Here is a 26,846-nt window from a genome sequence, read left to right on the forward strand (position 1 = left end):
CTTCAGATTAAAGTCTATTCCTCTTACAGATGTGGAGAGAGAAGTGGCCCTGTCCACAGATGAAAATATGAAAATGGTCTTCCAAAGTTTGGCAGGAGGAAGCTAAGAATTTGGAACTCTGCTGCCACACATATCATGAAGAAAAAGAAATGGGGAGGTAAGGTAGGGGGCCAAGAAGAGCTAGCTCTTAAGAAGTGACGTTCAAAAAGAGCAGGGCTTAAGGATCCTCTAGGGATACAGGTCGAAGCGAGCTTAACTTGCCTCCCCCTCTGGCTTAAATGTCGCTTTCTCAGAGATGTCTTCCCTGAACCCCTAAATCCCGTTTATAATCATCACATCATTCACCTTCACAGAGCTCCTCTCAGATTGTAATTATTTCTGTGATTTCATTCCACCTCCTCCGTTAGACTAAATCAGTTCCATCAGGGCAGGAGCCACATCTAATTTGTTCATTATTCTATCGCCAGAGCCCAGCGCAGAGCTTGGCTCACAGCCGGCAATACATATTTGTTGATCAAATAAGGTTTTCCTTAGCAGGGTTTGAGTCTGGGGAATAGGGACCCGACCGGTTACCTCTCAGCTGCTGTCCCCAGTATCCCTGGTCTTGTGTATGCTTGAAGGCTGTAGGTTCATTTTAATATTGGTCAGAATAACACCCATTTCCGAAGGTCTTTCTGTTGTAGAAACATGAAATGCTTGACAAAGCCTAGTCTCAAGGGTTCTCGTGCTTTCCTGTTCTTTTTCCATAGAAAAGGAGGTGACTGGATTATTTAGAGGGGAGCTATAGTCATACAATGAAGATTATTCACTGGTTGGTATTTTAATTTCTAGTTTTGACAATATTTTCAAAAAGGCTGAATTTCATTAACAAAAATGTCAAGATTATGTCTAAATTATCTTGTTCTAAAATACCAATTGTAATGGAAGTAGCTTAATATAGCCTAAACAATATTCAAAGTAGTTATTCCTTATCCTGTTGTCATTTAGGTCTTCAATTACAGACCTCAGAGGCAGCAACTCAAGAAAGCACCTAAGAGGGGCAGGTAAATTCTCTCTGTGCATTATGGTAAAGGGAATGACCCCATTCTAATGTGAAAGTAGGTAGGAAGTAAAGACAAAATTGGCCTGAGTCTGAGGCCCAAGTCCTTTTATGAGCCTTGTGATATAACAAGAGAAAAGGAGAAAGCCAGATCCCATCCCCAAAAAAGAAGGTAACAAGAGGAAGTGGTTTATGTAAATTCTTTGGCCACATCTTTTCTCCCACTAGAATCAAGTTCTTCCTCTACTTTCACTTTTTCTTTTGAATAAGAAATTGCCCCAGTTTCTTATTTCCCTTGTTAAACATGCCTGAGGGGTTAGGTTTATGGCTGAACCAGCTAGTTGTTTCTTGTTCCTTAGCAAGCTCTGCCATTTGATCAAGGGCAGTCTTTTTTGTTGTCATGGCAACCAACATTTACATAAGCAAGAACTAGGGGAAAACATTTGTTGTTTGGAATGATTTGTGGTAAATTTCATCGTAATGGAAAGATAAAACACCAACTTGGTGGGCTAGCAGCTAGAATTGGGAACAACAGGATGAACTTTTCCTGTTCTTTTTAGTGACATCTATTTGATAGGTACCACTTTTGGCTATCAAAAAAACCCTGATGTCTAGGAAAAAAGGAATGCATGTAATGATCTTTAGTTCTGTCCTTGATCACATTTTCAGTAGCAATTAGGATATGGTGTATGTGTGAGTGCCTGTTCTTCTAAAGCAGAGGTTATTGATCCAGAATCTTGATCCCTGGGGAATCCACAGATAGACTCATAAAGGGTGTGGCAGAGATTGCTCACTCAAAGCCATGTTCTTTTCTTCCTGTGCATCCTACATTTTCCAGGCTTCCTTGTATTACATATGACCATGTGATTGAGTTCAGCCAATGGACTGTGTACAGAAGTGCCTGCACCACTTTCAGGCCTGGCCTATAGAAACCTCCCACAGGTGCTCCTCCATGCTCTTCCTTTCCATCAGGTGGGAATGGAGATGACACCCAGGGCAAATCCTTCATCCACCTGAGCCCAAAGTGACGACACAGAGAAGGGCCTCTTTGGCTTGGTGACTGGCTTAATTAGCAAGAAATAAACTTTTGTTCAACCATATGTTTTAAAGTCAAATAGTTACATTAGTTAGCCTACTCTGACTAATACAAGGGAGTTGAATTGGATAGGTGAGAGGTTGACCAACTGTCAGTTTGTTAGGACCACATGATGCCAAAGCTTTGTTGAAATCAATAAGATGCTTCAGGCACCTCAGATAAATAATTTTTTAGTGTGTGTCCTATGTAATACCTGAAATTGAAATTTAACTGGGCATCCTGTAGTTTTATTTGCTAAATCTGGCAGTTCTATTCCTGGTCTCCCCTTTAGAGAAATACTGCTGCAGGGCTGCTGCTCTTTCCTCCACGGGAATTGAATTCTTCTGAAGGAAAAACAATCCAAACCAGGACAGCTAGGGCCAACCAGCTCATTCCGTAGCTCACATTCTTGTCATCTTTGCTAATTGCCCCAAGTGTAAATCCCCCTAGTCATCTCTCATTTTGTCACTGGCATCCTCAAGCTGTACTGGGTCTTCTGTCCCCCATTTTTGTACTTTACTCCATCTTTGAAGCTTTTGCCAACCTGTTAGGCTCCCTACCACTTTACTGTCGCCAATCAAATTTCTCCTTATTTATTAAAGATTTTTGACGTCTGGCCCACAGTGTTTCTTCTTGCCAAGGTCTGCTGTCTTCTGGGGTTACCCATCCATCACCTAGCTTTTCACTTTTTTGACCACCTCAAATCCATTATCTTGTACTGTTATATCCCCGGAATCTTAAACATCTTACTCCCTGACCACTACTTTCTAGCCTTCCAGTTCTCTCACTGTCTTCCCAAAGCCTTTGCTCTTCCATTTCAAGGCACCTTCTAGTTCCTAAACTCTTCAACTATCAGCCATCTACTATCCTTTTTCTTTCTAGTTAGATAATGAAGAAATATATATAAAATATTGTCAGGTCTCAGATATATCCAACTGCCCACTGGACACCTTTTGGATATCTTGAAGGCACCTCAAACTCAGTATATTCCAAACTGGATTCATCATCCCTTCCCTTATCTGCCCCTCATACACATTCCCTGTCTCAATGTCTATCATCCATTGGCTAAGCCAAAAACCTGGGGACTATCTTTTGTTCCTTCCTCTTGAGAGTTCATCACCCCATTTCTAGTCATTTACCAAGTCCTAACTCCTGAGCATCTAAAATCAGTTTACTTACCTCCATCCCCACTGCTGCTACCTTAGTTCAAATTGCCAATGTTTCTCATCTGGATCACCTCAAAAGCCACCTGGGTGCCTTTAGTTTTGGTCCCCCCAATCCCTTTGTTATATTGCAGCCTTGGTGAGCTTTCTATAATTTATATTATATTAGATTATATTCTCCTTCAGCAGATATCTAAACTCCCTGCAAAGGGATACAGAGCTCTTTATGTTCTAGTTCCTGCTCCTCTCTCCAGCCTCCCCTCTCGTCACTTTCTCTGCTGTACTATGGGCTCTAGCCATACTGAGTTTGTGTACTTTTTTACCTGACCCACCTGCTCACCCCTCCAGGCTTTTGTACAGTCTGTACCTCTATCTGGCTCACCTTCGATTACTAGTCTTATCAGACACTCTGATTTGGGTTATGTATCTGTTCCATGTCCTCTCTTGGCAATATGTGCTTACAGTTGTCACACTGAACTGAAATTGCCTGTGCATGTGTCTGTCACAAGACCAAGACTTCTCATTGTATTTCCAACACCCAGCCCTGCTTGACACACAGCAGATACCCAGGGTATGTATTTTGAACAAAAGAATGAAAAACAGGATAGGTGGGCTAGAGGGCATCAAAAGCCAGGTGGGAGCAGTGGGTAGTATTACTCCTAGGGACTTAAAGTTAGCGTCAGTTAGCTTTTGCGGCAAAATAAACCACATCAATACTTAATGGCTTAAAACAACAATCATTTATCTTAACAATTCTACAGCTCAGCAGTTTGTGTTGGGTTGGGTTCTGCTGGACAGTTCTTCTGGTCTGGTCTAGTCTCACTGACATATCTGAGGTCAGCTTCCGGTTGGCTGGGGGCTGGCTGGTCTTGGATGGCCCTTAGCTGACCGAGTTTAGTCTCTGCTTCCTCCAACAGAGCAGCCCAGACTGGTTCTCATGGCTATTGACGGGGTTCCAAGAGAACAGATGGAATCACACAAGGCCTCATAAGGCCTAGCCTTAGAACTGACACAGTGTCAATTCCACTGCATTCTATTGCTTAAAGCAAGTCATAAGGCCAGCTCAGATTCAAGGAGTGAAAAAATAGATTTCATCTCTTGATGGGAGAAGCTTTATAGTCATACTGCAAAGGGGTGTGGATATAGGAAGAGTGAAGGATTGTGGCCACTTTTGGAATCTGCACAGCTACCCCAAAGAAACTATTTGACTAAAATGTGTGAAGAAGCACAGATTCCTAGGAAGCATCATCACTGGGTGAGTCAATACCCAAATGTTCATAGTTTTTCTTCATTTTATTTTGTAACTTGAACATTTTGCATGTGTAATCATGAGTTTTAGTACCTGCTAAAATAGGTGTTTGGAACTGGACCATGGGGACTGTATGAGAAGAAAGGCGCTTGCAGAAATGTCACTGAGAATGAAGACTCTGACAGGAAGCTTCATAAGGGAAGGGGCTGTGTCCACTTTATTAACTTTTATCTGTAGCATCTCACATGATTAGCACATGGAAAGCACTCAGCAAATACTTGTTGAATGGCTAATAGTAAACCTCTATTTACTGTTGTAAAGGAGAGCTGAATGTCTAGTCTTACTAGCAGTATGGCTGCGTGTGGACATGCAGGTGATGCCCTTTCCAAGGACATGCCGAGCAAGGAGGAGTGAAGCCGAAATCCAACCTGCACTGGGCTAACCAAGAAGCAGGCCTGGTCCCTGGCTTCATCTACCTGCAGGAGGCATCATTTTAAATTCAAAAGCACATTTTGCTTGCTAAGCAGTGAGCCCCTAGGGCTGCATATATGTGGAAAGGGCACCTATTTTATAAGTCTCATAAAAGTGCCCTGTGGGCTAGCAGGGCCCTGATACTCAACCTAAGGTAGCAGAGAAATGGTTTCTGAGGAACATGAGATGGCACAAAATGCACAAAGCAAGAAAATTAAGTAAGCACAAAACACTGTTCTTATAAGTGGATCAAGATAAATGAATGAGGGATTGAGAGAAACAGGAGCAAGAAAAAAACAAAGACTTAGGTTAATATGTCTGAATCGAATTCAGAAACCGACTGAAAGTTAACAGACCAGAACATTGAAGCACCCAAAATATGATTTGTTTTTATAAAAGGCAAATCTATAGAGACAGAAAATAGATTAATGGTTGCCTGGGGCTGAGAGTAGGAATGGGGATTGACTGTAAATGCGCTCACAGTTTCATTTTAAGGTGATGGAAGTGTTCTAAAATTAGATTGTGGCCGTAGTTGTACAATTCTGTAAATGTACTAATGGTATATTGAATGGTATGCTTAAAATGGGTGGATTGTATGGTATGTAAATTATATCTCAATAAAGCCATTTTAAAAACATTGTCTCTTCAGTGTTAATGTCACTAAAAGCGAACAAGACATTGTCTCTGTTGTGATACAACAGGAAGCTCACAGCAAGCATCACCTCTGAGGCATTCAAACCCCCCAAAATTGACCCTGACTCTAATCCAGCTATTAGTTTACAGGAAATGTGAGGAATATGGGAACAAGTTAAATAGCACCATAAGAAGTTGAAGAAACAAATCCAGGATGGGAGATATTCTATAAAACAAATGGCCCAGTTTCTTCTGAAATCAGTGACATGAAAAAGGACAGGAAGGGATATCTGTTATGGATAAAGAGACTTCACAGACCTATCAACTGATGCTCTCTGTGAATTTAGTTTGTATCCTGACTCAGGTAAACCAACCAGAAAAAAACACCAGACGAACATGGGAAAGTGAACATGGGTTGGATATTAGATGATGTTAAGAAATGTTAATCTTCTGGGGTGTAATAATGTTATTGTGATTATATTAACAAAATCTGTTAGTGATAACTGTGGGAGACAAAATAATAGTCCCCCAAAGAGGTCTACATCCTGATCCCTGGAACTTGTTACCTTACATGACAAAGGGGGTTTTGCAGTTGTGATTAAGTTAAAGACCTTGACCTGGGGAAATTACCCTGGATTATCTTGGTGGGCCCAGTGCAATCACAAGTGTCTTTATAAGAGGGATACAAGAGGAGTCCATGAGAAAAAGGAGATGTGACAGTGGAACCAGAGGTTGCAATGAGGCACTTTGAAGATGGAGGAAGGGGCAGTCAGTCATGGAACGCAGGCAGACTAAGTTGGAAATGGCAAGGGAATGGAAACCCTTTTAGAGCCTCCAGAAGGAACACAGTCCTGCTGACACCTTGATTTTCTTATCCACCAGAAGCATAAAATAATATATTTGTGTGTAAACCACAAAACTTGTAATTTGCTGTAGTAGTTATAGGAAAGTATTACAAATATCTTCATGAATATAGCCTTTTGGTTCAACTGAATTATTTTTAGCACAAATTCCCAGGAGTAGGACTACTGGGTCATGGCTGTTACCACCATGATTATATTGCTCTCCAAAGGATGTTTACCAATTGTCAACACTGATAACAGAATAACCTAGAAAGTGTGGACCACCATTAAACTTTTAAAAGATAAGTTAGTGGACTTCCCTGGTGGTGCAATGGTTAAGAATCCGCCTGCCAAGGCAGCGGTCACAGGTTCGATCTCTGGTCCGGGAAGATCCCACATGCTGCGGAGCAACTAAGCCCGTGCACCACAACTACTGAGCCTGCGCTCTAGAGACTGAGAGCCACAACTGCTGGGCCTGCGTGCCACAACTACTGAAGCCCGTGTGCCTAGAGCCCGTGCTCTGCAACAGGAGAAGCCACCACAATGAGAAGCCTGCGCACCGCAACGAAGAGTAGCCGCCCCCAACTTGACGCAACTAGAGAAAGCCCACATGCAGCAACGAAGACCCAATGCAGCCAAAAATAAATAATAAATAATTTTTTAAAATAAATAAATAAAAAATTATTTAGTATGCTTATAAGTATGCCTCCTATAGCAATGTGAACGTACTTAACACTACTGAACTCTATACTTAGAATTGGTTAAGATGATAACTTTGTTATGTGTATTTTACCACAATTAAATTTTTTATTTTAATTCTTAAAAAGAATTAAAACATTTAAAAAAATATTTAGTCGGTTGCGCCAGGTCTTCGTTGCGGCTCGCGGGCTCCTTCGTTGTGGCATGCGAACTCTTAGTTGCAGCATGCATGTGGGATCTAGTTCTCCAACCAGGGATTGAACCCAGGCCCCCTGCTTTGGGAGCGCGGAGTCCCATCCACTGTGCCACCAGCGAAGTCTCTAAGAATTTAAAAAAGTATATCTCAGCCACTTTATTTGTATATTTTTATTACCAGTGAAAATGAATCTATTTCCATTTATTTACTCCTTGAATTTCCTCATATATGAATTACCAGGTTATATCCTGTGCATATGTTATTTATTGGACTTACTGTTTATTCAAATAGTCGATTGTTACTTTTTTTAAAATAAATTTATTATTTATTTATTTATTTATTTTAGGCTGCGTTGGGTCTTCGTTGCTGTGCGCGGGCTTTTTCTCTAGTTGCGGCGAGCCGGGGCTACTCTTTTCGTTGTGGTGCGCGGGCTTCTCATCGTGGTGGCTTCTCTTGTTGTGGAGCACGGGCTCTAGGCGCGTGGGCTTCAGCAGTTGCAGCACGCAGGCCCTAGAGCGCACGTGCTTCAGTAGTTGTGGCTCGCAGGCTCTAGAGCGCAGGCTCAGTAGTTGTGGCGCACAGGTTTAGTTGCTCCGTGGCATGTGGCATCTTCCTGGAGCAGGGCTCGAACGCATGTCCCCTGCATTGGTAGGCGGATTCTTAACCACTGCGCCACCAGAGAAGTCCAAAGACACAATAACCTTTTAAAAAAATAAGCCCTAAACTGCAAGATCCTGTAGGCAATGAGTAATCATATTTTTTAACATCTTATTTCCTTCTTGCAGTGGTTAGTACACTACCATGTGTCGGCGATTATTTCCTCAAGACAGGTCAAATGAGTTCTTATTTCTGTTAAAGGAGATTCTTCAATAAAGTTGGAAGACTCCTGTTTAGGGGTGTGACCTATTGACCTGGTGATGTTGGTGACATATCCATCAACACAGCAGCATGAGAAGTGCAGTACCATACTGCGGGAGCCACCCTCAGTTCAGCACCATGATTTTTTTTTATCAGTTTATAATCCCAGATGCTATATCATAAATGTTTCTCTTTATATTTTTGTTGCCCTGTCCACAATTTCTGCCCCTTTTAGTTCTGTTGGTTGAGAGAACAGGCAGTACAGTCAGAGGATCAATCTAAGGTTTCAGATTTCTGCCTTTTCAGCAGTTTCTGAAAAGGCACCTTCAGATAGACTTTAGCCAGTCTTGGGAGACTATTCAAGAGAGAAGACCCAGTGGTTAAAAAGATGTTACTCCTAATCTCTGCATATCCTGTGGTCAATATGGCAGCAGGGCCAGCTTTGTAAGGTGGGGTGGGTTTTGCGAACATGTGGACCAACTCTATGATTTGGCCACCCCTATTGGGGGATCAACCCTATTAAATGATCACCCTCTACCTTTTCACTGCTACTCTTCTCAAGAGAACCCTACACTTACCAATTCCACGTTCTCACCTTCTTTGTGCTTCAACCAAATGCAGTCTGGCTTCCAACACCCTTTTGAAACTGATCTTGAATGAAGGTCACTAATGACCTAATTGCTATATCCAGTGGCTTTTCCTCAGTGCTAATCTTGATGTCTCTGGAGAATTTAATTCGACCATCCCCTTATTTTTGAACTCTTCTCACTTGTATTTTATGACACTAACTTCTCCTGGTTCTTGCTCAAGCTTGAACCATACAAACATTAATAAACATAGCTAACATTCATTGAGCATCAGGTTCTTTTCTTGCAATCTACCACTTACAAGGAAAATTCCATTCTCATTTTATAGGTGAGAAAACTGAGGTGTAAAGAAGTTGAGTAATAGGCTTCCATTGCACAGGTGATAAGGAGCCTTTGAACCCAGGGATTCCAGGAGCAGAGCCCATCACCTTTGCTGTGCTGTGTCTGGGAGGGATTTCTAGAGGCCAGCAAATTCAGCTGTTTCACTTCATTTCTGCAAAAAATGCCATTGGGATTTTGATAGAGATTGCATTGAATCTATAGATCACTTTGTGTAATAATGTTATCTTAACAATACTGAATCTTCTGATCCGAGAACACAGAGTGTCTTTCAATTCATTTAGGTTTCCTTTAATTTCTTTCAGCAATGTTTTGTAGTTTTTCCAGGACGTCTTTCACCTTCTTGATCAGTTTATTCCTATTTTATTATTTTTGATACTGTTATGAATAGAATTGTTTTTCTTAATTTCCTCTTTGTATTGTTCATTTGCTACTGTATAAAAATACAACCGACTTGTGTGTTGCTTTTTGTATCCTCCAACTTTGCTGAATTTGTTTATTTTCTTACCATTTTTTTTTTTGTAGAACCTTTAGAGTTTTCTACATACAAGGTCATGTCTGTGAACAGAGATAATTTTGCTTCTTCCTTTACAATTTGGATGCCTTCTATTTCTTTTTATTCCCCAATTGCTCTGGCTAGAATTTCTAGAACTATGCTGAATAGAAGTGGCAAAAGGGCGCATCTTATCTTGTTCATGATCTTAGGGTGAAGCTTTTGGTCTTTCACCATTGAGTATGATGTTAGCTGTGAGTTTCAAATATGGCCTTCATTATGTTGAGGAAGTTCCCTTCTATTCCTATCTTATTATTTTTATCATGAAAGGATGTTGGATTTCGTCAAATTATTTTTTTTGCATCAATTGAGCTGATGATTTTTTTGTTCCCCTTCATTCTGTTAATGCAGGGTATAAATTACATGGATTGAATTTCTTGCAACAGCCTTCCATTCCTTGGTTAAATCCTACTTGGTCTTTTAATATGCTGCTGAATTTAGTTTGCTATTATTTTGTTGATGATTTTTGCATCTGTATTCATAAAGGTTATTGGCTTGTAGTTTTCTTTTCTTGTAGTGTCTTTGTCTGGTTTTGGTATTAGAGGCCAGGTAATGCTGGTCTAACTAAATGAAATAGAAAGTATTCTGTTTTTTTGGAAGAGTTTAAGAAGGATTAGTGTTAATTGTTTAACGTGTTTTTTTTTTCCCCCAAACAATATTTATTTATTTATTTATTTATTTATTTTGGCTGCGTTGGGTTTTCGTTGCTGCACACAGGCTTTCTCTAGTTGCGGCGAGCGGGGGCTACTCTTCAATGTGGTGCGCGGGCTTCTCATTGTGTTGGCTTCTCTTTGTTGCAGAGCACGGGCTCTAGGCATGCGGGCTTCAGTAGTTGTGGCATGCGGGCTCAGTAGTTGTAGCTCACAGGCTCTAGAGCGCAGGCTCAGTAGTTGTGGCGCACGGGCTTAGTTGCTCCGTGGCATGTGGGATCTTCCCGGACCAGGGCTTGAACCCGTGTCCCCTGCATTGGCAGGCGGATTCTTAACCACTGCGCCGCCAGGGAAGTCCCTGTTTAACGTGTTTTGTAGACACATTCACCAGTGAAGCCATCTAGTCCTGGGATTTTCTTTGTTGGAAGATTTTTTTTTCTTTGATTGTGGTAAAGCATGCATAACATAAAATTTACTATTTTAATAATTTTTTAGTGTACAGTTTAGTGGCATAAGTACATACATTCACATTGTTGTGCTGTTGGGAAGTTTTTGATTACTGATTCAATCTCCTTATTTGTTATACATCAGTTCAGATTTTCTATTTCTTCTCGAGTCAGTTTTGGTAGTTTGTGTGTATAATAATCTGTTTCTACACACAACATTTCTGATACCAAGTGTGTGTGTTTTCCACATCAAGCAGTTTTCCAATTCTCTGTGGATACCAACTGGGTGTTCTATAATTTAACTCATTTTTGACACTACCTGGAGTTAATACAACCAATTATACATTCAAATTAGGGGGAATAAAAAGTGCTGCTGGAAAATGGCACCGGTAGACTTGCTTGACCCAGGGTTGCCACAAACCTTCAATTTGTAAAAAAACCACAGTGTCCGCAAAGTGCAATAAAGTGAAGTGCAACAAGACGAAGTATGCCCGTACAAGAGTTTTAGGAGCTCTCTGGTAAGAACCAAGGACAAAGACCAAATATATATTTCTTATTGTATCATGATATCACAGTGTGTTTCTAGGAATTTGTTCATTTCATTTGTTATCCAATTTATAAAGCTCTTACACTCCTTATTTCGGTAAGGTTGGTGGTAACGTCCTCACTTTCATTTCTAATTTTAGTAATTTGAGTCTTCTTTTTTTCGTAGTCAATCTAACTACAGGTTTTTCAGTTTTGTTGATCTTTTCAAAGAACCAACTCAGTTTGTTGATTTTTTTTTTCTGTTTTTTATTTTACTTATCTCCACTTTAATATTTTTTATTTCCTTATGTCGTACTTCTTGTAGTTCCTTAAGTTGTACAGTTAGGTTATCAATGTGAGAGCCTTCTTTTTTTTAATCTGTTTAACACATATATATTTTAATTGAAGTATAGTTGATTTACAATATTTCAGGTGTACAGCAAAGTGAATCAGTTATGTGTATATATATATATATATATATATATATATATATATATATATATATGTATGCAGATTCTTTTCCATTACAGGTTATTACAAGGTATTAAATATAGTTCCTTGTGCTATATAGCAGGTCCTTGTTGTTTATCTGTTGTTTTTTTTTGGCTGCACCACGTGGCTTCTGGGATCTTACTTCCCTGACCAGGGATTGAACCGGGCCCTCGGCAGTGAAAGCGATGAGTCCTAACCACTGGACTGCCATATAGTAGTGTGTATCTGTTAATTCCAAACTGAAATTCCCAATTTCCCCCCCCCCTTTAACAAATATTTATTGAACACCGGAAGTGTGAGTGCTTAGATCTGATCCCCAACTCCTACGTGCTAATCGAGGTATTTACTCCTCACTCCCTCAGGTTTCCTAAGGATGAGACTGCTCAGTGAGACTCTAACTGTACCTGCTGCATCACAGAGATCTACGCAGAGCACGATGGGCATGGGGGCTGAGGGAGGAACACCCATGTAGGCAGTGTGGATCTCAAGAGGTACATTTATTCATGCCAGCAGGTCAGTGGCAGGTTCCCATCTGACACAGCTTGCTGAAATCTACAGCCAGACTGACGTTCCAAGTAAAGCTGGTTAATGATGACCATGAGCAGGCGCAGGACTTGAAGCTTTCAAAGCTTTACTTCTTTTATCAGTACTCCTGATTTTATAAATGAAGCCCATCAACCCCATTCCTACCCAAACCTCTTGGTAAGTTTGTGTATAGTCGGGCTTCACGGGGATCCAAATATTTTTAATAAAGCTTTGAAGCATATGGGTGTAGGACCAAAGACTCAGGCTGCCCCAACCTGCAAGATCCTTCTGCTTTTAAAAAAATTTTTTTTTAACATTTGTTTGTTTGTTGGCATTGGGTCTTCATTGCTGTGTGTGGGCTTCCTCTAGTTGTGGCGAGCGGGGGCTACTCTTCATTGCGGTGCGCAGTCTTTTTGTTGCTGTGGCTTCTCTTGTTGCGGAGCAGGGACTCTAAGTGCATGGGCTTCAGTAGTTGCAGCATGTGGGCTCAATAGTTGCAGTACACGGGCTCAGTAGTTGTGGCTTGTGGGCTCTAGAGCGCAGGCTTAGTAGTTGCGGCGCACAGGCTTAGTTGCTCTGCAGCATGTGGGATTTTCCCGGACCAGGGATCGAACCCATGTCCCCTGTGTTGGTAGGTGGGTTCCTAACCACTGTGCCACCAGGGAAGTCCCCTTTTTTTTTTTTTTTTTTCCTTCCCCTTTTTTAATGTAGACATTTACAGCTATAAATTTCCCTTAGCAGGATTTTTGCTGCATCTCATAATTTTTGGTATAGTGTATTTTCATTTTTATTCATTTCAAGGTATTTTCTAATTTCCCTTGTGATTTCTTCTTTGACCCATCAGTTAGTTAAGAGTGTTATTTAATTTCCACATATCTGCATATTTTCCTAGTTTTCCTTCTCTTATTGATTTCCAACTTCATTCCATTGTGACAAGAAAAGACACTTTGTATGATTTCAATCTTTTAAGATTAAGACTTGTTTTGTGGCCTAACATATGGTCTCCAGTTAACTTTACAGATGGACATGAAGCTCAGAGGTGAAATGACTTTCTGAAGGTCACACATTTGTTTAGTTATAGAATTAGGGCTAGAACCCAGATCTTTTGATTCTTAGTCATTCATCATTGACATTTGATAAGATGTATTAAAAGTGTGAAGGGGCTTAAGGAGCCAAACTTTGCTGGCTCTTCTGCTTTCTCCTATCACTTGAAAGTAAGTATTCTCCAAGGTTTTGTTTGTCCTCCTACCTCCACACATTCTCTAGCTGCTTCCATTGCAGCCTCTCTCCAGCTTGGAATGCCAGTCCCCTTTTCCAATTCCATGCCTGTTATTTCTACTTTAGTGATATGTGAGAACCTTAGAACCAACATGTGATAAAAGGAACTCATGTTTTTCTCTGCATTCCGTCAGCAAATTTTCCTAGCATTCCTTTTTTTGTTGTTGTTAATGGTACTGCCACTCATTATCCCAGTGACTCAGGGTGGGAAGATTGAAGGTCAATTTTCTTTCCCTTCACAAGGTCTTCAAATCTGATTAGCTGCAAACTGTTGTGGTTTCCCTCTGTAATACTATTCCTATTTGTCCTTTCTTTCACATTTTCACTGCTATTCTATTACCTTTTGCCTGTATTATTGTAATAACCTGATAATTCATGCTGCTCTTTAATTACTGCTATACAGTATTTATAATCTTTTTAAAGAATAACTATGATGGTGTCATCCTCCTCGCAAAATCATCAAACAATAGCTTCCTTGCGCCCACTGAATAAGGTGCAAACTTCTCAGCTTGCCATCCAGGGCTCCTCATAATTTTGTTCCAAGCTTTTTATTCCACATTTATTGCAGACTTTACCACACGGCATATGCTTTAATTACCTGAGCTTTAGTCTTGCAACACATACTGTATTGAGTACAAGGTGCTGCGAATCCATTGGGAAGCAAAACAGACCAGGTCCTTGCCCATTCCTGCCTCCTGGATCTCAATCTGATCTTGGACCTACTCTTCTGCACCTTGCACTCCAGACCAGGCTCCTCTAAGAACTTCCCTGTTCCTACCCATGGTGGGCCTAAAGGGAAAAAGGAGGCTGAGGGAGAGGAACAGGAAAAGATTGCAAAGTGCGAAGGTGAAGTGTGAAAACTGCAGCCTTCCTTCCCCTATGAACTACAGCAGGGCCCAACTCTTTATCCCGGAGTTAAACGGGTCTGAATAAGGGCCAAGACTGGGCTTGGCTGAGAAAACGGGGCAATGGGAGAGAAGGTGGTTTCAGAGAGGAAGGCTTGCCATTTCAAAAACCGTTACAGCCTCTCGTTTCTCAGTCCGCAGTCCAGGCTCTCCTGCTCACTCTCTCCTGGAGCGGTCCAAGCTGGCCTCACCCGGCCTCCCTCGCTCCCTCGTGGCGCTCTCCCTCCCCGCAGTCGCAGTTCCCGCCTAGAGCAGCCGCTGAGCCCACGGAGGAGGGGCGTCTTGCTGGTTCCAGCCTCTTCGGGCGCTTCGCTCGCGGACCCGCCCCCCGCGCCAGTTGCCAGGGAGCGGTTGCCATAGAGCTGAGCAGTTGTCCGCGTGCGCAGGCGGAAGTCCCGGATTGAAGCGCCGCCATTTTTGCTGCCCGGGCGCGGAGCGAGAGGCTGAGAGTTGGAGACGCTATCCGCTTCCATCCGTCGCGCAGACCCTGCCGGAGCCGCTGCCGCTATGGATGATCGGGAGGATCTGGTGTACCAGGCGAAGCTGGCCGAGCAGGCTGAGCGATACGACGGTGAGTTGGCGGGGCAACGGGGGGCTGGAATTCTCGGACCCTATGCCGCCGCCCACAGAGGCCGGGAGCAGGAGACAAAATGGCGGCATCGTCTCCAAGCCTGGCCCGGGGACGTGGATTCGGGAAGCAGGAAATGGCCTCTGGGCTCCCGGAGCGGTAGGAGGCTCAAGGCTCAGGAATTTGACCCTTTCGGAGTCCTCAGCTGCAGACATTCGCGAGCCGAGGAGACCAAGGCCATAGGGTGGAGAAGTTGGTTGTAAAATGGCGGCTGGGGGGGAGGGCGAGTCCCGGGGCGGGGGCGGGGGAGGAGATGGCGGGTGCTGTCTCCGGGCGAGGAATCCCCAGGGGAGTTTCTGGGCCGGTTTTGGGACGTGGTGAACAATTTGGTGGCGTGATGAGGGAAGAAACACCCGCCACATGGAGGAGAGTGGCGACTGGGCGCTGTAGCGCGGGCGCCTTTCAGGGAAATATGGCGGGTGGGGGCGGTGGCTTTTCCCCGGAGGCCCAAAGTGGGGCGGCGGCTGTGGAGTCTCACAAAGGAGAACCCTTGCGAGCGGAGGGCTTCTCTGGGCTTGTGGTGGGGGGGCCGTCTTGGATGAGGGTGGGAGAAGGGGGGAGAGAGTGGGAATCACTGCAGTTCATCCTTGGGCGGAGGCCAGCTGAGATGCTATGGTCGGATTTCCTTCCCGTAGGCCGGCACACCTTGTAGCGGGGTTTTTTAGGCTTTCCGTTCAACCTCGCCTTTTTCTAAAGAGGTCTAGAAAAATCTCTTTCACGCTCCCTGTCCTCAGACTTATCCCAGAGAGCTCGAAGTTTCTGTAATCATTTTCTGGCTCCATAAGTTGTGGGTTCTGCTGGATAGAACACTGAACAGGAAACTAGGAGATCATGACTCTTAGTCCCTTTTCCATGCCTGTGCTTCAATCTACCGGTATTTAAAAATGATAACTTTCCTGTTTACACGCAGCGTTATGACAGATGGAAGGACCTGTTGAAAAATAAAGTTTTTTCATATAACGTGTAGTAACTATTTTGGTTGACTCCCCTGACTTGGAATGCGTGTTCGTACTTCACTGGGGATATTCACTTATCCCAAAGCACTCAGCAGAGACTTGGGTTTTTGTATTAAGAACATAAGGGATCCCAGCAGATCCTGTTTTCTTTTCTCCAATTTTAATAGACGGCTTTATGTACAGATTCGAACAGTTCTTCTTTGTTCATTGCTCCTTTGTCCCTAAAGGTGCTATAGTCATTTTTCAGAACTTTATCGAAGTGGCCATTGTGTCTGTTTGCTCAGTCCCAAACTGCTGCTTTTTTAAATTGCCCCTCCCGGCCTGGGTCCCTCCCTCCCCCCATTTTGGACCTAGGTATTTGAATTACCCCCACATCCGTTAAACTAGTATTATCAAAACAAAAAATCATATGTATGCTTTTTGTGTTTTTAATGCTGTTGTGGGGTGAGACATGGTTGGAATCAAGTGTCAGTGATCTTTAGATTTTTCTTCATTAAACCATTTATTTTTCAACATGCTGTGTGGGAACCTTGCTTTCCTTGAATGCCTGTTTAGTCATGTGAATAGCCTCAGGGCTAGTCCCAGTGTGTCATCATACATTAGGATTCAGGAATTTGAAAATTAGGAGAAAAGACCTCGAACTCTTATTCAGGAAAGATCACTAAATTTCGTTTTGTAAATCCTTAAATTGCCGTTTGTATTGAACAAGATTTCTGTTGGGAGGGGGAGGGGAATAAGATGGGGAAATACAGCTCAAGGTCAGACTTGTCTTTATTTCAGTGTTTAAAAGTCAAACAAATGTAGGTGTGCTTGTAATGGAAGTTTTTTTTTTCTTCCCCTCTCCTGCCCCAAATAGGTTCCCCTCTTAATCTACCAGTGCCCTTGGGAAGAAACTCTAAATTGTATTTGAATGTTTTTTGTTCTGTAGGGATTTAGGCTTTGAGTAAACCTGCTGTGATCACCAAAAAGGACATGGAGGAAGGTTTTTTTAAGAACTTGTTTTAAAAACTGATTTGGAAGCTTGTGATTGTAGCTTCCAAGTAAGTGACAGTTTAGTGTGAAAATCATATTTTTGGAATTGGGTGTTGAGGATTTTTGACCAAAGGCTTAATTGGTTATTCAACACAGGACTATAGAGCCACATCCTTACTGTTGTTTAAACATTAGGGTTGTCCTTCAGGATCTACGGGTGGGGGGTATATAGGATCTCCCAGGTGGAGAGGCTCTCTTGTGACTTTTGGGCACAAAATTGGGAGGGATTCATTGGAAAGGAAAAAGAGGAAGATAGTCATTAGGAATCATCCTCTACCTTGTCCACTCCTTTATTGGGTGCAATAATTCAGTTTTGTTTGTGGTCACAAAAAAAATGACCCCATAGTTATAGTTGCCAAACAATTTATCAGGTATGGGGAAGGTGAAGAGTGCTTTTGATGATTTGGTTTGGTGTAGTTGGATATACATATTGGCTTTTTTCCTTGTTCTTGCGGTACCTTTAGTCTTTATCTTGCATGTTATGTTGAACCTAGTACTTAAACTTTTTTGTGGCATCATTTAACTTTGTCCTGGGGAATTGGAATCAATTGATGCAGATTATTTAATGGTACTGGAGGACGAGCTAAGCTGTGTTCAGGAAAAGGACAGTTTGGTGTTGCAGATGGGAAATATTGAAGTTTGGGGCTAGGACTGTTCACTTTGAAGATTAAATCTAGCATCTTATCATGTAACAACAGTAGTCTAAGGGTTGGTTTTTATATTATTCATAACCATATTAAGCAAGCCCGTCATCTCTTAGCATTTCTGAAGTCTTAACTTCTCATGTATATGAACCATATTAGTATGGGAAAGTGGGGAATATAGAGGGGGGAAAATGAGTAGTTTCTACATTTTTTGAGAATAGAGCGGTCAGCATAAGCTACATTTGGGTTGTGGGGTAGTGCTGGTTTTGGCCTTTTTTCACTTTTCTTCTCCATGTGATGATTAGCTCCACATGAAGTAGGGGTAACATTTTGATGGTCATGTTTGATTCAGTCTGTGAACGCAACACCAGGAATGTATCTGTTCTGTGTCACTTGAGAGCTGTCCTTTTAAGACACCAGAGCCTCATCTCTGGCTTATTTTGGTAGTCAGTGAGGGGTGGGGGGCATGTTTTGAATTAGCTCCTTAATATACATCTTGTTAGGAAAAAAAAAATGGATGAGAGTAAATTGACTTTAGTAATGAGTTTAAAAGCGCGGGTTAATTATCAGTTCTTTGACTATAGGCCAGTAATAATTTTTATTGTTGCTGTTTCACTTAATGCTGAAATTAATTGCTATTTCAGTTAATGGAGTTAACTTTATTGAATACATTTCTTTTCTCCTACCTAAACATAAGCAGAGTTGGATAATGCAATTAAAAAATTCCTCCTACAAGTAGCTTTTGGTCTTTGTATTTAAGGTAGATGCTCTTTTGTGTATACTTTTGTGCATATACACAATATATAATTCAGTCTATTCTGTTGGCTTACAAAACTATAGAATATAATGAAATCATGAATCATTGCAATTTGAGGTGGTGATGGGGTAAATTCTTACTGTGGACATTTCTAGGCACCCTTTTCACCTTTGAATTCTAGTATGGGGAAGAACACAGATACTCAACTGAGCAAATTTTGGATTCATTAAGTACAAGCAAACCCACTGAAAGTCCATACGAATAAGCAGGCTTTTCATAATTGTTTTATAGCTTGGTCAAGGGAATATGAAATATCTTAAAAATTTCTTGACTTTAACCTGGTATAGCAAGTGAAATTTCAGCACAGTGAATTAATGTATCTAATTTTACAAATGAGTTTCAAATACTTTAAGAAGCTGATCTGAAAGCATGATTTTTTTTTTTTTAAAGGGCTGTAAGGCTGATTTTCCAGCAATTTTTTAGCCTTACATTTAAGTAAAGTGTATTTAAACAGTAATGACAGGCATAGGATAAAGGTTAAAATTTTAAACTTTACGTTATATAATTTCATATTTATATAGAACTTCACATTTCACAGACCACTTTCAGAAAATTTTTTACTTATTTCATGTGATATTGAAGTAGGTAATGTTAATTCCATTTTATGGTTCAGGAAAGTGAATTTGAGAAGATTTAGTGATCTTTAAAAAAAAAAAATTTTCCTGTATCACATGATTAGTTGGCAAGTATATGGCAAAGCCAGAACTTGTCTGTCTGATGACCTTTAGACTGGTACTCTTATTTCTCCTGAGCCACTCACAAAAGACCCATGTGTAACTAAATCAGATGGTGCCTTGTGGGAGGAGGGGTATACTTATTTTTTTAGCAGTTACTTCACATAATATGTTTTGTTATTTATGACTTGACTCATATCCATTGTAAATAGATAAGATATCTTCATACTTTTCTAAAGAAACCTCTTGTTTTCTTTCAAAAACAATGCACAGTGAATGAAGTTAGAGTGATGAATTTTAGGTAGTCTCAGAGTGTGTTTGTATTTAGGTTTTTTGCTTTATCACAATTTCTATATTGGGATATAACTTAATGCCATGCATTTCTGTAAAGTACTTCTAAAACGTTTCTGCCCCTTACCTTAGTCTTAATGAATGCAGCCCTTAATGATATAGTCATAAAAATTTGGGGGGCAGGGAGGTTGGCAAATGATTCTCAAATGTTCCAAATGGTAGACTAGCTAGCTGTCAAGCAGAATCTATTAAGGGGTAGTGGGGAACAGAAACAAGATTGTTTTCACGGTTTTTGAAATGGTCAGTTAACAGTTTGATACAGTTAAATACAGATACATCGCAGTTGACAAATTGGTTTGCCAAGATAACATTACTTTGAGCTCATTAACTAAATATTCATGCAAGTCACTCTCCTAGGAACAATTTCAGAAGCTCGTTTAAGTTTACTAAGTTGTAATAACAGCTGCCATAATAATAGAAGGGTCATCATAATTTATTCAAGTCAGGATACCTTGAAGTGAAGGGGTGCCAATTCATAATGGTGCTGAAACTACAAACTTGCCCTATGGTCGTCCTACTTAAGACCATTTGTTGCTACTAGTTGTCTCATTTAGAAAGTTTCCTAAGCTTTGTCCATCCCTCTACCACCAAGATATCTTAGATCTGAATCCCCAGAATATTGGTTTTTTTCTTTCAAATGAAGTTATTATTTGGCAGAACATAAGACAGATCAAAGGCAAAGTGAAAGCTTTCCTCCTCTCACTCCCCTTTCCCCCAAATGGGAGCTGGAAACGTCAAGAATACAGTAGTTGCTGAAAATAGAGCTTACTGGCATACTAACTAGTCAATCAGACTGATAGTGTCAAAGCCAAGTATGTTGGTTTTATGTATGTTTACCTTGAGCTAGATCTGTGTTTAAAAATACTTGACTTAGGTGCAGACCCTTAGCAGCAGCGTCTGTCTTAAGTTTAGAACTTTCCAAATAATATTTTTAAAGTCTCACCCACGTCTTGTTATGATCATTATGTTTAGAACACTGAATCCTGAATAGTTTAGAAAACATATGATCATGATGCTGGTTTATCTTTTTGAAATTTAATCTTGAATTTATTACCCTTCTTCCAGTGATCGATCCATCATAGTAGCTGGGCAGATCTGTCATTGGTAGGCTTCATTTGTGATCAGGACAGGATTTTATCTAGCTAAAGCAATATAAAATGTGTTAAGCCCTTTTCTTCACATATAAAAATTTGGAGGAGACACGTTATTGTGAATAAGAATTAATGACTTTTGGACTTCCCTGGTGGCGCAGTGGTTAAGAATCCGCCTGCCAGTGCAGGGGACACAGGTTTGAGCCCTGGTCCGGGAAGATCCCACATGCCGCGGAGCAGCTAAGCCCGTGCGCCACAACTACTGAGCCTGCGTTCTAGAGCCTGCGAGCCACCACTACTGAGCCCGTGTGCCATAACCACTGAAGCCCACGCGTCTAGAGCCTGTGCTCCGCAACGAGAAGCCACCGCAATGAGAAACCTGGGCACCTCAACGAAGAGTAGCCCCCGCTCACCGCACCTAGAGAAAGCTGGCACGCGCAACGAAGACCCAATACAGCCAAAAATAAATAAATAAATTTATAATAAATAAATAGTTACCTTGTTAAATTTGCTTGTTAGGAAGTCAGAATACTTAAAAAAAAATGACTCATACTTTGGTGGATGTAATGTAGTGCAAAGGCCTTGGAATCATCTGGATTCCTCATCTGTAGATTGGGGATTAATGATATCTACCTTGCTTGCTAATTTCAAGGGTGGTTATGAAGTTGTGGGGTTTTGTAAACTGCAAAGTATAATTATCAGGTAGTAGTATTAATTGTGAAAACTTCCTCTTACCCATTGTCAGAGATGAAGTAAATGTTTTTGCTGTTGATCTACATTCATATTAGAGGATAACGTACCTTTTTTGAGTTATTCTGAGCAAGTGTATTCTCATGGGTTTAGTGTGCAAGTTACATTTGCATAAAGGTTAGTTCTCAAAACAAAATCCTTAATCTTAACTCATCTGTAAAATTGCATATCCAGAGGATGAAGGTTGTCCAAATTTATTCCCAAGCAGTATAACCTATACTTTGGCCATGTTGAGGTATGTAGTACTTGATTTTTTGGCTGCACCTTGTGGCATACAGGATCTTAGTTCCCTGACCAAGGATGGAACTTGCGCCCCCTGAAGTGGAAGCGCGGAGTCCTAACCAGTGGACCGCCAGGGAAGTCCCTGGTATGTAGTTCTTCCTTTTTTCTTTTTAAATTTATTAAATTTATTTATTTTTGGTTGCGTTGGGTCTTTGTTGCTGCATGCGGGCTTTCTCTAGTTGTGGCGAGCAGGGGCTACTCTTCGTTGCACTGCATGGGCTTCTCATTGCAGTGGCTTCTCTTGTTGCAGAGCATGGGCTCTAGGCACTTGGGCTTCAGTAGTTCTGGCACTCGGGCTCAGTAGTTGTGGCTCTTGGGCTCTAGAGCGCAGGCTCAGTAGTTGCGGCACACGGGCTTAGCTGCTCCGCGGCATGCGGGATCTTCCCGGACCAGGGCTTGAACCCATGTCCCCTGCATTGGCAGGCGGATTCTTAACCACTGCCCCACCAGGGAAGCCCTAAAATTTTTTTAAGGCTAGACTTTTTTTTTTTTTTGGCCGGCTGCGCAGCTTGTGCTATCTTAGTTCCCCAACTACGGATCGAACCTGGGCCCTCAGCAGTGAAAGCGTGGAGTCCGAACCACTGGACCACCAGGGAATTCCCAAGGCTAAAAATTGTTTTACTCTTTTTTAAGGGAAAGTATGAGTTAATTTTAGAGTGAGAGGCTCCTCTGTTTAGGCTGGTGCATGAAGAAGAAAAATGGTACATATTTGAGTGTCAAGATTATTGTGTTTTGAAAAACCTTAGTATTCAGAGTATGTACCAGGCACTGTTCTAGACAACTTGGGATGCACCAGTAAACAAAACAGACAAAAGGTCTGTTCAAGGGGCTTATTTTGCAGTGAATGTGTAAATGCTTTTAGAATTACTTTTCTGTTAGTATGTGTAATTAAGAGTTAATTTGAATTAGTAACAACAGTGGTGTTTGGTACAATGTAAGGCATTATACCTGGTGCTGGTCCCTGTCCCATATCAAATTCTTTCTTTATTGACTACTAGTGTTAAGTGGTATTAACAAACAAAAGTTTTCTCAAAAAATTATTTTCATTGACTCTGTGATAATAAAACCCTGTAACAGTACCATATGCTATTTATTAAAAACTATTCCAGGTGCTTAACATTCTCTCAATCCTCAAAAACAACCCTACAGAGTAGGTACTTTATTTATTTATTTATATTTATTTATGGCTGTGTTGGGTCTTCGTTTCCGTGCGAGCGCTTTCTTTGGTTTGCGGCAAGTGGGGGCCACTCTTCATCGTGGTGCGCGGGCCTTTCACTATCACGGCCTCTCTTGTTGCGGATCACAGGCTCCAGACGCGCAGGCTCAGTAATTGTGGCTCACGAGCCTAGTTGCTCCGCGGCATGTGGGATCTTCCCAGACCAGGGCTTGAACCCGTGTCCCCTGCATTGGCAGGCAGATTCTCAACCACTGCGCCACCAAGGAAGCCCCCAGAGTAGGTACTTTTACAGATAAGGATTAAGAACTTAAGGAAAGGTGACAGCAGTAGGGATCACTGGGATTCAGCTAGTCTGTTTCATTCCCAAGCTCATAAGTCCATCCACTTCCATACTTGTATGTAAACATTAGTCCAAACCAGTTGAAGCTCTATTTCTGTTCCTTACATTAAAAAAAAATTTTTTATTTTGTCTTTGGCTGTGTCGGGTCTTTGTTATGGCATGCGGGCTTCTCTGTAGTTGTGGCGTGTAGGTTCTGTAGTTGTGACACGCGGGCTCACTGGTTGGGGCTCGTGGACTTAGTTGCCCTGTGGCATGTGGGATCTTAGCTCCCCGACCAGGGATTGAGGCCGAGCCCCCTGCATTGGAAGGTGGATTCTTAACCACTGGACCACCAGGGAAGTCTCTGTTTCTTAGTTTTTTTTTTTTAATATATATAAATTTATTTACGTATTCTTATTTATTTTATTTTTTTGGTTGCGCTGGGTCTTCGCTTCTGCGCCACGCGGGCTTTCTCTAGTTGCGGCGAGTGGGAGCTAGTCTTCGTTGTGATGCGTGGGCTTCTCATTGTGGTGTCTTCTCTTGTTGCAGAGCACAGGCTCTGGCACGTGGGCTTCAGTAGTTGCAGCATGCAGGCTCAGTAGTTGTGGCTCACGGGCTCTAGAGTGCAGGTTCAGTAGTTGTGGTGCACGGGCTTAGTTGCTCCGTGGCATGTGGGATCTTCCTGGACCAGGGCTCGAACCTGTGTCTCCTGCATTGGCAGGTGGATTCTTAACCACTGCACCACCAGGGAAGCCCTGTTCTTTAGGTTTTAACTTTATAACTTAAAGGTTATTTTGAACAGTCTTTTGGCTTAATTTCTGTGTTCTTTCATATATGAAGAAGGCAGAAGGGTATGTAGCTTTGAGTGTATTTTTCATTGAAGAGAGAGATGAGATAGTAGAATGAGCACTGGACCAGAAATCATTAAATTTAGGGGAGGTCTGTCATGTCCATGTTTTATTTCTGATTATTGTTCCTTCAGACATGTAACTTAGTCTCAGGGCCTGTTTTTCTCATCTGTATAATAGACTTCTTTTATTATTATTATTACTACTATTATTTTTATTATTATTTTTAGGTCGCGCTGTGGGGTATGCGGGATCTTAGTTCCCCAACCGGGGATCGATGCCCCCTGCATTGGGAACATGGAGTCTTAACCACTGGACCACCAGGGAAGTCTCTGTATAATAGACTTCTGAAAGCTGTTTTATACAATTTGCAGGCAGAAATTTTAAAAAAAGTAATCTTTGCCTTGTGACCAGCAGAGTGGAGGGCTATGAAAGAAATCTAAATTCAGCTGTGGATTGTGTCTACAACTTTGGGTTTTACTCCAGTCAGCTAAGCTACTAGTTCATTTAATAGAGGAACTCCCATTTGCCAAGTTTTCATATATATTCCTGCTTGTGTTGAATGAATTACAAGGTTCAACTGTATGAAATTGTCAATTTCAGCCTTTTTTTAAAAAAAATAAAGTTATTTATTTTATTTTTGGCTGTGTTGGGTCTTCGTTTCTGTGCGAGGGCTTTCTCTAGTTGCGGCGAGCGGGGGCCACTCTTCATCGCGGTGCGCGGGCCTCTCACTGTCGCGGCCTCTCTTGTTGCGGAGCACAGGCTCCAGACGCGCAGGCTCAGTAGTTGTGGCTCACGGGCCCAGTTGCTCCGTGGTATGTGGGATCTTCCCAGACCAGGGCTCCAACCCGTGTCCCCTGCACTGGCAGGCAGATTCTCAACCACTGCACCACCAGGGAAGCCCTCAGCCATTTTTGACCTACAAAAATGATCATTTTATGTGATTTAACGTAATGTTAAGTTGTGGTTGGAAGGCCTGGAAGATGAGGCTTCAGTATACCCCAAAAGGCATCAAGCTTTTAAGGAAGCACCAGGATTAATGAGGGACTGTGCACGAATACTTTCCCTCAGAGGCTGGTTTAGCTTTTTTACTTACCTTACTTGAGTTGACCTATTTTCACTTTGTAGGTCTGTTCTCTGCTTTTTTTTTTTTTCTTTTCTCACAATAATGGATTTAAATTTGCTGTATTTGCAATTCTTTTAATGCAGCACTTTCAGGGTCACTTTGGCATGATAAACTTCTCTTGGAACTGTGTGACATAGGGACCCCAGATACTTTGATCATTTTGGAGAAAAGGTGCTGCATAAAATACTGTTTTTTCTACCGAATAACATGAATGGAATTTCATCCTTTTTTGCTAGTTGTCAGGATAAAGAGAATGTACAAGGCTGCTACCTTCATTGTTCTTTCCAGAGGAGAGTTAGTCTCAGTATTATACTTTACAGTTGGTAAAATGCAGTTGTAAGAAAATGTTTGGATTTATTAGATTATGTAGTATTAATATGGTTCCTTAAGTGTAACCAGTAGAATCCTATTTATTAATGTGGAGTTTTTCTTACTGTTTTATATTTTAAATTACTGTTGTCTTTCTGCTTTCCCCTTATGCATTGTGAGATTCTTTGTTTCTAGCTTTGAAATCTTAATTAGTGCTTATTCCTAAACCCCCTGGCTTTTTCACATGGCCATTGAAGATGTTCACATGTTATTTTATTTAATCAAGGAATAGAGAGATTATGGGACTTCCCTGGGGGCACAGTGGTTAAGAATCCTCCTGCCAATGCAGGGGACACGGGTTTGAGCCCTGGTCTGGGAAGATCCCACATGCCACGGAGCAACTAAGCCCGTGTGCTACAACTACTGAGCCCGCGCTCTAGAGCCCGCGAGCCATGACCACTGAGCTCGCGTGCTGCATCTACTGAAGCCTGTGCGCCTAGGCTCCGTGCTCCACAACAAGAGAAGCAACCGCAATAAGAAGCCCGCGCACCACAACAAAGAGTAGCCCCTGCTCGCCGCAACTAGAGAAAGCCCACATGCAGCAACGAAGACCCAACACAGCCATAAATAAATAAATAAATAAATAAATTTATAGAAAAAAAAGAATAGATTAAACAGTATTGAGCAGAAGAAAAATACCACTTTGTAATTTCTTATTTATTTATTTTTGGCTGCATTGGGTCTTCATTGCTGCTTGTGGGCTTTCTCTAGTTGCGGCGAGCAGGGGCTACTCTTCGTTGCGGTGCGCAGGTTTCTCATCGCGGTGGCTTCTCTTGTTGCGGAGCACGGGCTCTAGGCGCACGGGCTTCAGTAGTTGTGGCACATGGGCTCAGTAGTTGTGGCTCGTGAGCTCTAGAGCACAGGCTCAGTAGCTGTGGCACACAGGCTTAGTTGCTCTGCGGCATGTGGGATCTTCTTGGACCAAGGCTCGAACCTGTGTCCCCTGCATTGGCAGGCGGATTCCTAACCACTGTGCCACCAGGGAAGCCCTCCCACTTTTCTAAAAAAAATATTTATTTTATATTTGGCTGCGTCAGGTCTTAGTTGCGGCATGTAGGATCTTTCGTTGCAGTGTGTGGGCTTCTCTCTAGTTATGGTGCGCGCGGGCTCTGTAGTTGCCCTGAGGCATGTGAGATCTTAGTTCCCCGAACAGGGATCGAATCTGCATCCCCTGCGTTGGAAGGCGGATTCTTAGCCACTGGACCACCAGGGAAGTCCACAATTTTCCCGATTCTTGTTTTTAACTACAGAAGCTAA

The 26,846-nt window shown here is 41.9% G+C and overlaps 2 protein-coding genes across 2 annotated transcripts in view; one reads left to right on the forward strand and one right to left on the reverse strand.

Annotated features, from left to right (window-relative positions):
• Positions 1-12,402: 12,402 nt before the first annotated feature.
• LOC133080454 (ATP synthase subunit ATP5MJ, mitochondrial-like) lies at positions 12,403-12,582 on the reverse strand. Its single transcript, XM_061176355.1, has one exon. It carries the CDS (start codon positions 12,580-12,582, stop codon positions 12,403-12,405), a length of 180 nt encoding a protein of 59 aa, XP_061032338.1.
• A 2,337-nt stretch (positions 12,583-14,919) lies between these two features.
• Positions 14,920-26,846, forward strand: part of YWHAE (tyrosine 3-monooxygenase/tryptophan 5-monooxygenase activation protein epsilon) — a 40,188-nt gene continuing 28,261 nt past the window's right edge. Inside the window, exon 1 of the mRNA XM_061175154.1 lies at positions 14,920-15,096. Within this exon, the coding sequence (XP_061031137.1) occupies positions 15,033-15,096 (64 nt within the window). The 5' untranslated portion in view covers positions 14,920-15,032. The remainder of the gene's footprint in view (positions 15,097-26,846) is intronic.

Source organism: Eubalaena glacialis, chromosome 19 (assembly GCF_028564815.1).
Source record: "Eubalaena glacialis isolate mEubGla1 chromosome 19, mEubGla1.1.hap2.+ XY, whole genome shotgun sequence".
NCBI lineage: Eukaryota > Metazoa > Chordata > Mammalia > Artiodactyla > Balaenidae > Eubalaena > Eubalaena glacialis.